This window comes from Marmota monax, unplaced genomic scaffold (assembly GCF_021218885.2).
Source record: "Marmota monax isolate L192 unplaced genomic scaffold, Marmota_monax_Labrador192_F-V1.1 WCK01_AAM20220418_F8-fsc00061, whole genome shotgun sequence".
NCBI lineage: Eukaryota > Metazoa > Chordata > Mammalia > Rodentia > Sciuridae > Marmota > Marmota monax.
Window position 1 is genome coordinate 9,907,501 of NW_026695230.1, and position 16,729 is coordinate 9,924,229.

General features: G+C 32.2%; 1 protein-coding gene across 44 annotated transcripts in view; it reads left to right on the forward strand.

Moving 5' to 3' along the window:
- Positions 1 to 16,729, forward strand: part of Sox6 (SRY-box transcription factor 6) — a 612,624-nt gene that overhangs the window by 240,895 nt on the left and 355,000 nt on the right. For 39 of the 44 annotated variants that reach the window (XM_058576980.1, XM_058576987.1, XM_058576996.1 and 36 more), the window contains one exon: positions 12,333 to 12,573. In XM_058576980.1, the coding sequence (XP_058432963.1) occupies positions 12,337 to 12,573 (237 nt within the window). In that variant the 5' untranslated portion in view covers positions 12,333 to 12,336. The remainder of the gene's footprint in view (positions 1 to 12,332; positions 12,574 to 16,729) is intronic. The other 5 variants (XM_058576994.1, XM_058576990.1, XM_058576989.1 and 2 more) reach the window with 1 other exon arrangement.

Below are 16,729 nucleotides of genomic sequence, written 5' to 3' on the forward strand. Positions count from 1 at the left end.
GTTCCATCACACTTTTCTTTCTGTCATTAGATTCTGTTATAAGATTAGTAGCAGTTTTCCAGCTCAAGGCACAGTTGATGCAAATAAAAATTTATCTTTGAAGAAATCTAAATATATAATAGATTAGGCATAATAATTATGTGTACATTTTTTAGAGGACTCTCAATTTTGGGAAATTGTGAGAGAGTGCTTATATGAGAAGAAGAATACCAGTGGATAAATAATGCAGATTTTTTTTTCTCATAACAAACACCATAGCTTGGGAAAACTAGACATTCTGTAGCTTGATAGGTGTGCAAATAGATACTTGGTAAAGAATCTTTTAGTATGCAAGACAGTGGGTAGTCATACTTGTCTTTTATAATGATAACTGAAACAATTCTGTGCAATGATTCATGGAAACAATTGGATTCTCATGTTTTCCTGGAGCTGTTTATGATAATATGGTACCAGCAAATGCAAGTGAGAAATTTAAAGCAAATAGCTATAAGGAAGGGAGGGAGTGGTGGAGGAAGCATAGAAAAAAATTCAAGATAACAGAACTTTAGTTATTCCCTAAACAAGATTGCTTAGTGTGTGTGTGTGTGTGTGTGTGTGTGTGTGTGTAGGGGAAATTTGGGTTGGTGGCAAAAACCTTTCTTTAGTTTTTATAGACAATTACAATTTATAAAAATTCATGTTCTTGTATATGAGGCTTTTCTATTTATTTCTCCGGGAAGTTAGGGTATATGAAATGTTACATGGTAGATTTTAAGAGCATATATAAATTACTCTGCATTCCCTGAAACATTCTAGATGTATAGTGGGTTAAATACATATTGTTAAAGTTCCTTATCTTGTTTTCCCTTAAGGCTGTCCTTAATACCTACTTTTGTAGCAAAGCAGCTCTAATTGTGTGTGATGTGTCTGATACGGCTTCTCTTGCCAGAGCTGGAAGGTCATATTTGGATCTCATACTTCTCTAGGCCTTGAAATGAATGGACAGTGACATGTTTGTTTTATTTCACCATTTTCTGTTTAAGGATATAGTTAAATGTTGATCATCTAGGCTAATTAGAATAAAACACAACATGCTGGAGAATTCATCTATATTTAATACCCAACAAAAAAATTTACTGTATAAAAACCATAGTGAACCTCTAAGTCTTAAGGGCCAGTAGCTTTAACTACTTCCTCAACCAATTTTGCTGTCAGATATCCTAGAATGGGTCATATGAGTTGATTAGAGTATTACCTGATCCACATTCTTTTCTCTCTCTCCTTCCTTTCTCGGGTTGTTACCTGATAATTAGATGTCTCCAACTCTACAAGTGGAAATAAAGGAAAAATTAAAGATAACTAGTTCTGAATGAATGAGTATCTAAGAATATAGAATTGGAATATTCAGAATAAAATTATACAAGAAGGGTAAAGTGCTTCAGATGTTAATTAAAAATAGCTAAAAATTTACTTAGTTTAGATTTCAGAAGCATGTGAGTCTAATACCATCTGCTTTGGGGTTAAACCACTGGAATTCAAATTCTGCCTTCTGTATTTACTAGGTATGACCTTAGGCAACTTTTTATTTTTTAATAAGAAGTTTTTCCTTAGTTTCCTTTAACAATAAACAGGGATAATGACATCTAATTGCTAGATATATATGTAGCAGTGCTTAGGCTGGTACTTTCTAAACATCTAGAGAAAACTGTGTATCTTTCCAACCAGTTCGCCAACATTCATCCATCCATCCATCTGTCCATCTGTTCAGCTGTTTATATTTTTAATGTTTTTGACAGCATTTATTCATGAATTTTTTGATGTTTAAAATGTAGTACATTTAAAATATGAATGATTTTAATGGGCCAGGAAATGTGGGAAGAGGAGACACTCTTTGAAAACTATTCACAGAGGTTTAGAAGCTTTTACTTTATATTGTCTTTCATGGGTACTTTTTTCTGGTTAAGTGTAATACCCTTAATTTATTTCTACTTACTCATCTAATAATGTTTAAATAACTAGGCAATATTTACTGAGTGTTTTCTTTGCACAAAACATTGTGTTAGCTACTGTGGGAATACAGAGAAGTATAGAGTTTTGTTTTCATCCTTGAAAAGTTTATAATCTGGATGGGATTATTTTAAATTAAAATGACATCATATACTTTAAAAGATTATTTTGTGTATTAGCATTGAGTATTAAATATATGATATAAAAATAATTTCTCAGAGTACTACCTAAATGGGATTAGAAAAAGGATGAATCATAGTTATGTAGAATAATCCCAGGTAGTTAGCTAGTGATAAGAAAGGAAGGTGAGGCCTAGGGCTATAACTCAGTGGTAAAGCATTTGCCTCCCACGTGTGAGGCACTGGGTTTGATCCTCAGAACCATATAAAAACAAAGATACTGTGTGTTCATCTACAACTAAAAAAATATTTTAAAAAAGAAAGGAAGGTGAAGAAAGAGTGGAAGAAACACAGTGATAAGAGAGCCTACATAGGAAAGGAAGGTGAGGAAATGGTGGAAGAAAGGAAGAACAGGCTGAGAAGCAGCAATAGGTCAGTTTGAGTATATCACTACAGTAGAAGTACAGTAGAAGGTCAGAGTGTATGCTGCTATAAAGTAAATTTGGAAAGATTGGTTGGATCTGGATGGAGGGCTTTGAATGTCAGGAGTTTGGACTTTATTCTTTCATCAGGGGAGAGCCACGGTTGGGTTGTGACCAGGACAGTACTTTGACAAAGGGAATTTCTACTTCCAGGATGGATTTGGAGTGGAGATGTTCAATTGAGATAAACTGATTTAAAATCTGCTGTAGTAGTTTAGGTATGAGGTGTAATAATGCTTTGTACTAAGATTGAGTATGAGTATGTTAAGAAGGATGAGCCTGAGAAACTATTAAGGAGGAACTGATGGAGCTTAATGATAGGCTGGCAATGAGGAGCAAGGATGAAAAAGAGAAGGGTGTAGTGTTTGTGTTTTGAAGCTGGATGATGGTGAGAATAATACTGTTCTGGGTGTGAATGAATGAGAGAAGGTGTCGAGGAAAACAATAATGAATATAGTTTTAAGTTTGTTTCATATGACATTGCAGAGGAAGCCTTGGTATAAATGCCTTGAGTCATTTTTGAGGACTGTTGTGTTTCGGGGAGATGAGAGAGTTCAGTATTGAGGATGTAGATAAAATAATCATATAATTTAGATGTTATGTAATGAGATGTTTGATAAAAGGAGTATAGATAAAGAGTAGTGTTTAGGTTAGCAGCATTGATGTGTGAGTGGTATTTTCTGTGATAATTTATGCACTTTAATTAAAAATAATAATATTATCTTTCCCTGTCTTCTTTTCCCTCCCTCTTTTTTCCCAATATTATTGATTGTTTATTAAGTGTTGTGCACTGTGCTGGGCACTGGATATCCTGTAATGAATAAGACAGACATGATTCCTGCCCTCATGGATCATGTAGAATAAACTTTAAAAAAAAATCCGACACAATCTTTAAATGATTCTTTTTCTTCCGTTTACCATAAGGTTATGATAAAATCATCACCAGCATTTATTCCCAGGGTCTTTCAGGGTCTTTCAGAGACTTTCTTTGATAAGAGGTTCCTTTCTTCCTCTTGTTGATACTCTTTGTTATTACTATATTGCAAGAAATACTCTGTAGGAGTATAATTTCAGGGCTTAAGTTTCTTATCATTGAAGTTAAAAAAATACTGATTGCATCCCCTTTGTTAGGAGGTTCTTATTGTATAAGCTTATAAGTAAGGTCTCTTGGGAAAAAAGTTTATATTTCTTGAAATTTGTAAGATTAAGGAAAAAGTTGTTTTCTTAAATCAATTGTTTGGATTTTTCAAAATCAAGTGTTTGGATTTTTCACATCCAAACACTTAAAGGATATGAAATTGATCTCAAATCACAATATAACTTGCAATGAGGGATTGAACTTCCCTTTCTCCTATTTCTTCTTATTCTGATTCTGTTTCTGATTTAGCCACCAAGTCTACCTAAAGTGTTCATTTCCTCCCTCCTCCTCCTCCTCCTCCTCCTCCTCCTCTTCATCTTTTTATCCTTCCCTAATAAAATGGAGAAATGGAGAAGGAGGAATGCAATGCAAGTTTGAATTGCCTGTTCAGATTTATATAGGATGAAAGCAATCCTTCTAAAGAAATAGATATCAGATTGTCAATGTCTGAATTTTATATTCTCAGATTCAAGCTCAGGTAATCCTATGTCTGCAGATGATGCTCTCTAATTCATTCTACTTTCATCCTGGCAGTGCTTCCTTCTCCTCTCCCCAATTATTTTAGTTGGGGTTAGATGATTATACATGGCATTATTTAGCAGTATCACATAAAATGGAATATTAGGTATTAGTTATGTAATGTACCTTTCTGATGAAAAGAGGGACATAATTGATGAAAGAAAAAATCCTTTAAGTGGGGAGTACTTTGAAAATGGGAGTTTTTGCCACATTTGAAGGACTGATGTAAATTTGAACATTTTAAATTTTGGGTTAAATATAAAATTATTTTTATGAGAGTTTTTAAGATGCAGTTTTTTTGGAGAATAATGATATTAATGGTATTTGTTTTTATTTGGACACTAGTAATCTAGGAAAATGGGAAAGCCATGTCAAATTTTCAGTGCTTTGCTACTAACCTAGCTTTGGGTTACTGAGATAACTATGATAATAAGCCAATTTGATCACCAAATTTGGGCAAGACTTACAGATACTGAATGTCTCAGAAATAGTTGTGGTTATGTATCCTATCATTCATTATTTTATAAATTTGGATAGAGTAGTAAATCAATATTGTGAGGTGAATAGAGGCCAGTTTAGAAAACAAAAATACAGCATAATTTTTTTTCTCTCAAGGAAAAATGGAGACAAAAAAGCTTTTGAAGTTGCATTCTGTCTGTCTATCTCAACTTCCAGAAAGGCTTCTAAGCTAGAAAGAAACCTCTGGAAGCAAGGTTTTTATGATGGACATGCTGCTAATATGCACAGCATTATAGATCAACATGGTAGTGTTTAATTTGGAGGCCTTTGTAGTATGTCTAGAAAGTTATAGTGCTCTAATATTTATATTCATTTTTCATGAATTGGTCTTTCTTGTTTTTCATTTTTATTTGATGTAAGACTAATAAGTCTTATTGTTAAATAACATAAAGATTGCATCATAACACTCAGTATTAAAATGCATTCCTTTTTTGGGGAAGCCAGATAGATGTGTTTACTCTGCAGAGAGATTTAGATTTGATTTTTTGTTTTCTTCATGGTAATTATGTTTGCACTTTGCTGATCACTAGTTGTGCATTATTACAATGGAAGGTGACAATTTGATTGTCTTCAATTGGAGAAACAAGTAATTTTATATTCACTAAGCTGTCAGGTAACACTAACTCACAGTACTAAGAGCTCCTGGCAATGCGGCTTGGCACCTATATTTAACTGCTTTGATGCTTGTGTAACCTCTGCTGAATCAGAAATACTTTGCCTGCTGGAAATGGTTTTCAGGGCTGTACAATGAGGTTTTCATTAAGTAGACAAACTGAAAATGAACTGCAAAGCCTTGGTTGTTTCCCTCCTCCCCTTTTTCTTCTCCCCTCCTCCTTCTCTTTGCTATCCCTCCCTCCTGCTCTTCCTCTTCTTGTCCTTCTTTGATAGGAATCTGAAATTTATCTCTTATTTAATTACATGAAAGAGAGGAAATGCTAGATAGCTTTATGTGGCTGAAGGAGAACCTCAGAGATTAGATTTTTTTCATAATTTTGTTCAGTGTTACTATGTGTAAACTTTAATATTTTGAAACAGTCTCTCTAGTACCAGTTTTCATTTTTCTCATTTTTCCCCCCTGGCAATATTAAACAAGGAGGAAAATAGAGGTAAGAATTGAAAAATATATGGTGACAGCTTCCCTTGCTTTCTCTTTAGAAGTTACTGTTCTGGTTTCTGTTTTTTTTTTTCATTAATAATTAGATAAAATATCTTATAATTGGGCTTCCATATTAGTGGATTGTTTTTAGACTGACAAAGGAATTTCTGTTATTCACTTTAAAAATTATGATTCTCATTTCATGTGAATAGAAGATTCAAAGTGAAGAGTAAATTCATTATGCAATTATTTTAGAGAACTTTCTTTCACCCAAGTAAAATAGAGGTCTTTCAGTTGAGCTATAAAGTCATTGAGCTGATTAAAATCCTACAAATTTGTATGTATTTATAATAGTGATTGTTTGGTTTTACTCTTATTGTTCAGCCACTGATTTTATTTATATACTCTGGTCCTGGCTTTCCAAAGCAAAAACTCGCAAAGCTACTGGTAGACAAACTGTCAGAAAACTCAATAGTATTGCAATCAAGAAAAAGGATAGAGGTTACATGAAGTCAAGTTGTTTTGATCCCAGGAAGAAACTGGATACTCAGGGACAAATGTAATAATTATAGGTTTTCCATAGGCAGTCAGTCAGCAAGCCATTCCTTACACTGCTTGCCTGTCTCTTCCAGCAGATACTAACCAATTAGACAGAGATGGTTACGTGATGTAACATTATCAGGAGAAACAATTCATGAGTCAAAGCATTCCAAGACATATGAGCTCTAGTCCAAAGAACAGTCTTAAGCTATATAAAGTGACAGCAATATTGTCAGCTAAATATAAACTCCAGAAATACAAACTTTGATGACTTGAGAAGAATCTATTCCAGGTAGTCCTTGTTTTGTGAGAACCTCAGAGAGTTCTTGGAGACAATTCTGGAGTTTTGGTGTGAAAATTCAGAAGCCTTAGTAAAGTCAAATTCCACTCAGATAAGCCCCTTTATAGATATTCTTCATGTGCTTCAAGTGTGTTTGATTTGCCTCATCTCTGTTGATTTGACAGCTAACTCAAGTCAATGAGTTTTTTTTTTTCTAACATGTATTGTCTTTGTGTGCTACCATATGCATTCTGAAAGAGCTGCTACAAACTCTAGAAATTAAGCTTATAACTTTCCAAGGAGCTCTGAAATCAGTTACCTACTTTCCCGTGAATTTTCTCAATTGCTTATTAAACAGATGGAAAAGAAAAACCTGGCAAAAGCCCAGGAGTGTTTGGAGACAGAATGGAGAAGAGGAGGTGGTAGTGCTGTGCAAAACAATACGAAGAATCATTAACAGCTCTTGGGCTTTACCAGAATAAAGCAGGCAAGGTTTTAAAAGGAATGTCTTCATTTTGATGTCTAAAATCAGATTTCTCCTTGTAACTCCTTTCCAAGATCCCTAAACATGGGAATTAGTGTACAGGAAGACGATTTTAAAATCATTCTTTGCTCTAGGCTGGGTGGATTGGCATCCTTTGTAAAGGTTCCTGGGTATTGTGCACTTTGGCAGCAGAACATATCTGTTACTCATGCTCCTTAAAATGAGAGGCACTGTTATATTTTTGGAAAATTAGTTGTTTATTTCTCAGAATCAGATCAAGTGCAACATTAAATTAACAGTGAATATTCTGACTGAAATAAGTCTACCCTTGGTAGCCTAGGGCTGAGCTGCAAAAATAAATGTGAATGTTGGCCTGAACTTTTTATTTTTTCTGTAAGTAAACCAACTATTAAAATGTTGCTTTATGTTAAAAAACAGAAATCTTTTGAATAAATGTAACACTCCTAAAAAGTGAAGGCCATTTGATAATACTCATAAAAGTAATAAAAATGTTTTAAAAATAAATAAAATTCAGTGAATTCAATGGCTCTTTTGGACAGTACCAAATAATAGTTTTGAGAGATGGTTTCTTTCCAAGCAATAATTTTAAAAATGTAATTTTGAGTGACATGCCTTATAAAAACATTTAAAAGTTTAAATTTGTTTAAATATAATCCTAACTTAAAAAAATAACTTTAAAAATAACGATATCATATCAGAAAGGTTCCAGGAAATATAATTTTATGAAACAGAGGACTTTTTATATAGGTATTTGAAATCCTGATGGTTTTATAACATCTTGGGCCAACTAATTCTAATTTATTGTTTAAGAACAGAAAGTAAGTTTATTGTCTGAGTCAGTTTGTAATGGTTAAACATTCAGATTTTATACTGGAGGTTTTGGGTAGAATAATTATGACCTTTTTAGAAGCATTCCTACTGACTTCCCAATATCAATTATTGGAGGCTTTATCTCCAACAATCTCATTTTCTAATGTCCTAAGCTCGAAGTTCTTCCCACTGGCCTGGTATCCTGGGAATTCACTTGATCTGTTGGTCAGAGACATTTCAAAATTGGGGAACATATGAGGGGAATTCAGTTTTATATGTCCCAAAGATATTTAATTCTCTTGGGAGATTTTACTTGATAATAGCTATGCCCCAGAAAACCATCTTGTTTAACCAATGTGATAAGTTGACAATGTAGTTTTTCTCTCTGATTATAATGTACTCTGTGTAGTCAATACACTGGTACCATGTGAGTGTAATTTCCTCTTTTATTTTATCTCCAATGCACTGTATTATAAATAAACAGTTAAAAAAAACACCAAACAAATCTGTTGCATCTCCTTTTAAGATTGTACCACTGTAGACACTTGTTCTAGTAAAGTAGAATTGGGCGCATTTGATTGCATTTAAATTTTTCATGCTTCAGCAGTTTGGCTGGGAGCACAGTAAAGAAAAATCCCATGAGCGAGGATAGTTTAGAATAATAGAACTTGATTTTGTGTATTATAGCGGCAACATTTGCGCTGCTTTAGTTAGGGTTGTGTCAGCACTTCCATTATAAACCCCTGTTTTCAGGGGGTATAACTAGGAAGATTTTTTTTAATACAAATTAAAAAAACAATTCATTTGAATGATTTTTTTAAGTTATAATAGTGCAAAAATAAAACAAAGTAAAGTCACATAGAAATTGACCATTTGCGCATAGATTTTTATTTTCTTTTGCTGATTAGTTGTATATGGTAGCAGCTAGGCAAAGGTGCTATTCTAAAACATTGGAGGAGAGGTGAAAGATTTTGTAATGTAAAATTACTGATGTGAGCATTAAAATAAGTGTAAGCATTCCACATGATGTTTAAAACATTGATTAACAAGGTATATTTGATTTGTGAGTTTTTAATGGAGAGTAGCTGTAGTACAGAGGTTGTAGTATAGGTATTACCAAAAGTCAAGTGAATTGCAATTTCTAGAATACAGTTTTGTTGGTCTAGTAAAATGTTTAACAAGGGAAAGCTAAAGAAAGAAAATGAATGAGGATATAATCAATAAATTGAAGGATTACAAAATAAACAATTGCATATAAAATCAGTAAATTGAATCTAATAATCAGCAAATCTAAGGTTTATTTAAATAAGCTATGTATTAAAAATAATTTGTGCACATTTACTTAAAAACAAAACCATCATCAGGAACAAAATGCCTCAACATCAAAACCCCAAATAAAAACAAACCTGAAAAAAGCCCAACAATTTTATCAAACAGAGATACTTTCCAAAAGAACAAAAATCTTTCTCTGTTAACATATTTCAGAATTATAATAAACTAAAACACATGAAATTAAATAAAATGAGGGACAAAACACATTAATTCCTTTGCTAAAAGGAGGGATTTCAAAGTTGAGTATGCTTCCATTGGTTGTTAACCATTGTTGTTTTTCCTCCCTCTTCTCCTTTTCCTCTTAAAATGGTGTGAACTGAGGATGAACAGTTACATTTAATATGACTTTTTTTTTGGCAGCCTGTCTTTTATTTGTAACCTTGATACACATTTGTATTTGTAGGTGGAAAATAAAATACAAATTGTGTGATGCTATAAATAGGTAGCTTTCCTGGATGGTCACTGGAGGAATCACCAGAAGACTGTTGATGAAGGAGAGGTGAAGCCTTTCCTCACTAATTGTATTCAGCGTGTAATTTCTAAACTTCCCTCTGAATTTTGATTTTCAATTAACACTCCCCATTTGAAGATAATTTTCTATTTAATGTAATTGCAGGAAATAATTTATTGGCTGATTAAGACTGAGGACCCAGCCTTCCTTAAGAAAACACTCTAAAAAACCAGCCTTTAAACTCAACTCATAGCTTTGGACAGATTTAGGCTATTTTTACAGCTGCACGGTTGTGTTTAATTAGGATTGTGGGCTATTGTTCACTAGTGCAGTTTATAGTTGAAATTATTCTTAAGAGACTATTTTCATTTTGGGTTTGTGTCATGATTAATTTATGCTAAAGCAACAATCAAAGATATTGCTATTGGAAAGAGCCAATTCTCTTTATAATAAGAGGATGTTTATTGGGGGAGCTAAAGTTACTCTGAGTTTTGGATTATGACTTTCAATTGTATTTAATGGTTTTAAAAAGCAGCAGTAAATTTATTCTTTTGTTTTTAATGTGACTTATTACATTATCAGCTGTCATTATCTGAACTATGAAAACACTTTTGTTTGTGGCAAGCTCTTGATAAACTTAGAGATCAGTTATAATTTTTGCCTGGTTTTACTATAGTGTTTATGGGGCCAATAAAGTAAGCCATATAGTAATTTTTGTATACTAAGTAAACATTCTTTGGTTATCATTTTTTGTGTATGTCCATTTGTTGGTACTGATAGAAATCATTCAAGCATCTGATTCTTTGATATAGCATTCTTTAGAACATTTAATTTCTTTACCTTCAAAGAAAATATAGGCATTCTTCTGCATTCTTCCCCCATTTTAGTTTCTAATATCAAGTCTAATAGATGAAATTTTATTATTTGTAGACTGATTATTTTAAGTAGGTATCAGCATTTTAATATGTTTCAAAGCACTTCAAAAGCCTGTAATACTTTTATTTAGAACTATGCATAATTAGATTAGCTGATCTTATATTAATTTTTTTTCACTGTAGGATACTAAATCTGAGCCCCCTCATTAATTGTGAGAAATTTAACATTAGCTGTTAAATCCTATGTGAAACATGGGCTGCTACATAAAAACTACTGTTTAAATTGGAATTAACTTAATTATTTTTCTTTGCACTTGATATTTCCTTCACTGCAATATTCATGAAAGCATGTGACAGATTTGTAAATTTAACTGTTAATCTCAGATTTCTAGACCCTTTAATCAGTATTTATTTGTCTGTAGAAACAGTACTAGCAAGTTAATGATTTGCTAATTTGAAAAATGCTCATGTGGTTTCCTATGTTAACTGATTTGTGCATTTAAAAAAAATGGTATGAAATCAATTAATGTTAAAGAGCAATTAAGGTGGAGATTTCATTCCTTTCATTACACAGCAGTTTTAGAGCTAGAGATACAATAAACCAAGAACAACATAAAGTTTTAGAAAAAAATGTTTTCTTAAATTAAAACTTTTGGTGGTTTTATTACTACCCATTTTGCTAGGAAATTCATTTTCATAAAATGATATTCTACTATCTTGAACTTCTTTTTAATGGCCATGATTATCTGATTGCACATGAAAACACAGATTGGAGACCATGTCATGCAAAATATAATCAATGTTTACTTGTGGATACACAAGTGAATGTTCAATATTATTTTTGGAGGTTTTAAAATATTTTGCATTGTAGGCATTTTACTATTTTCACAAGAAATGCTTTGAATCTTGTATGTACTTTCTAACATAAAACAGTGGTATATTTATTTCAGATACCTAATTCAAATGCTATAAAACTGCCTAAAGACTAATCTAACATTATAAGCCACTCAATAAATAAGTCACTTACAAGATAACTTACAACAATCAACAGATCTTCAAGGTCTTTAGAAAGCTTCAGAGCAGCACCATGTAAAATAGTGTTAGTCTGGTACTCACAATGAAAGGTGAAAACTAAAAAGTAAGGACCAGATTTGCTTAGGACTTCATCATGGGTTATTTGTTTTGATTATACTTTTGTACATAAACTTCTTTTGTTCTTACATAAGCCATGGGAAAAATTGGATGTTTTTGCTCTCAAATCTTCCTGCAAACCAACTCATTTGTCATTCCATTCATTCATTCTTTTCACTGCTAACCATCAACCTAATTACTCTCAAAAAGCTTGTAATGTAGTTGGGAAAACTGGGAGGAAAAATATATACACATATATACCATACATTGTGAAGACATATTCTGTAAGAATTTCATTTATGGATTGGATAAGAGAGAAATATGCACAAATTTCTGGGAAGAGGTGTGCAGAATTAAAACCACAGGGGGAAAGTGGGACATATAAGTCCAAAGTTTTTTTGTTTTTTTTATCAGTGGTTTAGAGTAGACTTTAACTATCTCTAAAATTAAAGAACTTTATTTCTTCTGAATTAGTCAAATACAAGGAACAGTTCATTCTTTTGTTGTTGAAAATCCTTTTGAATTCATGGCATTTTCCTTTTTCTATAGAAGAATGTCTTCCAAGCAAGCCACCTCTCCATTTGCCTGTGCAGCTGATGGAGAGGAAGCCATGACCCAGGATTTGACCTCAAGGGAAAAGGAAGAGGGCAGTGATCAACATGTGGCCTCCCATCTGCCTCTGCACCCCATAATGCACAACAAACCTCATTCTGAGGAGCTACCAACACTTGTCAATACCATTCAACAAGATGCTGACTGGGACAGCGTTCTGTCATCTCAGCAAAGAATGGTGAGCTTTAAAATCTGGTTATTGCTACCAAGTGGGTCTTCTAGTATGTCCTAATTTTATGTAGGTGTTTTAGGGAAAGCTCAAAATATATGGCTTTAGAGTTATTTGTGCTCATGTCATGAAACAATCACCAGATATATGTTACTATTATACTAGTAACTGGGAAAACTTTGAAACTGTTTTGTGATTTTAGTTTATGTCCAATTATTAGGTCAACTTGTTAAAAGATATTTGATATTTTTTATGGGGTGTGGTTTGTTTATCTTATTCTCTGAATCCCTGAATTTAAGATGATGAACTTGGTAATATTAGAATAGATATGATCAAGGAAAGTATGTTAATATTAAAAAATTTAATTAAGCAAATATATCTATGTGAATGAGATCATATGGTGAATATGTCTTCAGTAAGGAAAATCAGGTACTTATCATTTTTAATGGTTAGTCTTGATTTATATGAAGCTCTTCTCACTTATGTCCCTATATATTAATATCAAAGGACAAGTAAAGCTCCTCAGTATTGTTCAATCAGACTGCATTTTTCTCTAAAAGTAGAAGCAACATATCATATAAATGTAGTGTACTAGAGCCAGATTTCCCAAGTTGACTTCCATCTCTAACCATCAAAACAGAAATCATAATAAGTGAAATTAATTATCTAGTATAAAGCAAAAATATTCCGTTTGTTTTAGAATCCAGAAGAAACCAAAAACTTAATATATTTTATTAGATTAGAAGTTTTAAACCCTGTTTTTCATTGCTTAACTTTTGAAAGTTAATAAAAAATATTTTAAGTGGTACATGAGGAAATTTTTCTTCCTTAATAAAAAAATAAGATACTATTTAAACTGTATCTACTATTTAAATAGTAAAACTATTTACTACTGAGAACACATATTTTAATTCTTGCTGTATGTTTACTGTCTCAGGGACTTAATTCAGTAACTTATGGAAGAGACATTTTTCTTTTTGAGATGATTTTGCAAATACAGCCAGTGCTTTGGAGAAGTAGGTGAGAAGTATGGGATTGGAAGATAAATGAAACATTTCTTGACTAATTTTAGTTTGGAAGGCAATCAACATTGTAAAATTAGATCCACTAGAAGATTTATTTTCTTTAAGTAGGGAAAAGGGGGAAGGTAAAATAGGCAAGACTAAAGTCTGTTTCTTTGATTGAACTTAAATTTATCATATTATATCTCCAAGGTAGAATAGATGAGATATAGATATCCAGTCACTGCCACTGCTCATTGGCAAGATAATGGGGCCATGTTTTATTTTTATTTCAACAAATATTCACTGAGCACCTTTCATATACCAAGCTTTCTACTAGGTAGAAAAGCTAGGTACTGGCTGTATCATGGTGAACAATGATTTGTGCCTTCTTGGGGTCTAGGACAGGGGATAGAATTTAAATAAATATACATGCAAATATGCCCAATTAAAGTTGTGATATATGCTATGAAGAAAAAGAACATAATGTTATCTGAGAACATAATGGGGCAAACCTAATTTAGAATAGATGGCTAGGATCACCATCAACCTAATTACTCTCAAAAAGCTTGTAGTGTAGTTAGGAAAACTGGGAGGAAAAATTTTATATGATGATAGATACTATCCTGGAAAAGTGCCAAAAAGAGAAGAATTGCAAAGGTAACAGCATGAATGAAGTATTTGAAGTGAGAAAAATATAATTTAATTTAAGGAAATAAAAGATGATCTTTCTGGTTGGAGTATAATAAATGAGGATGCATCAGATGTTGTTGATGAAATAGGGCCTCATATCAAACAGGACCTTGGAGACAACATGATGAAGGCGAGATTTGATCTAACACCATTGAAAAAGCCTTTGAAGGATTTAAGAACATTTCAAACAGATGATTCTGACTGTGGTATAGTGAATAGATGGGAAGTAAGCATGATTGAAAAGGAGAAAGGCTCATTGGGATTACCATTTCAGAAATCTAGATGAAAGATGATAGTGACTTGGATTAGTATAGAGGAAGAGGGGATGGAGAGAAGAGATAGGTTCAAGACATTTTGGCTTTTATGCCAAATATATAGTCATGGACAAATATGAATAACTTGACTAGAAATAACTGGACAAATACAAATAACTGGACCCAATAATACAGTTCAAATTTTATTTCTCTAGAAAATATTTATTTATTATTTCTTATAAAATTTTCTTTCTTGGCAAATGCCAAATTGCTTGGTGAGTTATTCTCAAACTTTTATAATCTAATACTTTGTCAGAAATAGATATTAGTAATTTATATTGAATTTTTATCAACTAAATTGTATTAAATGCAATTTATGATGGTATGAAATAGTTTTAAGTCATAAATATTTTATATGTTAGTTTGAAAAGAAATCATGTTCCTAGAAATGTTTTCAAACTTTCACTCTCTTTTGATATCAAGCTTTGCTTTCCACTGAAGTCTTTGTGTATTCTGAATGTCTGGAAGCCAAAATATTTTGTTTTAACTCCCACTCTATAGTATTTCCCAGCTGTGTACTTATATGGTGTAATAAAGGGATTTAACAAATGGGAAATAGCAGCTGCATTTGGAAATTCCCTTTGTGCTGCCTTTTCACTATAGATAGATTCAATAATGTGTAACAACTGTAGCATCAGACCTATAGTGGCTTATACTGCAAGTATTATATCACCAAACAATTTCACTTTATTGGAAAGAAAACTAATAGAAGGATTTTAGGTTTCTGGCAGACCTGAACACTTACAAAGAGTTAGTGGGTGCCCTCGTTTGAGTATGTGCATGTTGGCATGGGAGGACTATAAATAATGTACAAATTTAATAAAAATCTTACCTTTTTCTACTTTAAAATAAATGTGAAGTCCAAAAAAAATGTTTGTGAAGTGACATGAAACTTGCAGTTCTTTTCAGTGGATTGTGCCTTTTTATTTTCTGTAATTGAACCTCATAATATAGTTGTAAAGAAATAAAATTTAAAAGAAAATCTAAAAACACCAAAATTTTATCTTTATATGTTCAGTTTCTATTGTTATTAGTTTCAGCAATGGCCCTCATTCTCCAATATTTAAAAACAAAACCCAAAAGTTTCTTATTTTCTGGGTTCAGGAAGGGTGGAACTTTGAAATATTGAGAGCACAGAGGAGCTTTTGTATAAGAGAAAGTAACAATAAAAAATTAGTTCTGCTAATCCCCACTTCCTGATTAGAAAAAAAAAAAAAAACACTTGTTAAAACTCTGATTATTTTGAGGCATCACTCTAACAAAATATAAGATCACATAGTTACAGACAAAAAATTTATTATGGCATAAACACAGAAGTAAAACAGAAATTTTAAAGATAAGAACTCAAAGACCAATGTGAGGTGAAAATTTTAGACTTTGATTCTAATAACAATTATTTATATTATGGACAACAAAATGTTCAGTTTAAATTTAATGTGCTATTTAATTGGTGACAGCATTCAATGGTTGAAAAGTTAGTAGACATAAGAATTCACTCTCCTCTCTATGTTCAACCACTGCTGTTTTGATCTGGCGCCAGTGTGTCAATATCTTTTCTCATTAGTCAGGAATAAATACAAATATTTTCATGGAAAAATGTACAGTGTATCATTCTATGTTACAAATATTGAGAGAGATTTTTTGTGGTAATGTTTAGTGATCTGTATATGATGGACATAGTAATTTTCTGCTAAAATATTAAGCGTAGTTAAGAACAGGTGAGCCTATACATTGTTAGTGAATCTGTTTGCAAATTACAAAACTTTTTTTGTGCAATTTATATATAACTACTTGTCATATGAATTAATTGAGGTATACATTACTTAGATCCCTCTTTTTTATTTTTTGCTTTAGAGTTATAATTTAAAGTAGGTATTAGCATTGTTAGTTATTTCGATGTATATACTTACACATCCATATTAAATTCCAGGTTCAAGAGACTGCATTATGGGTAATAAAGATAAGATTCCTGCTCTCATGGAACTTATAAAGTTTCAGGGATTGAGACAATTTCAGAAAATGACAAGTGCTATGAAGGAAATTAAAGAATGTGATAAAAAATTAAGCAACGAGAAAGGCAAGGTCTTTTTTTTGGTTGTTTTTAGAGAGAGAGAGAAAGAGAGAGAGAGAGAGAATTTTTAAATATTTATTTTTTAG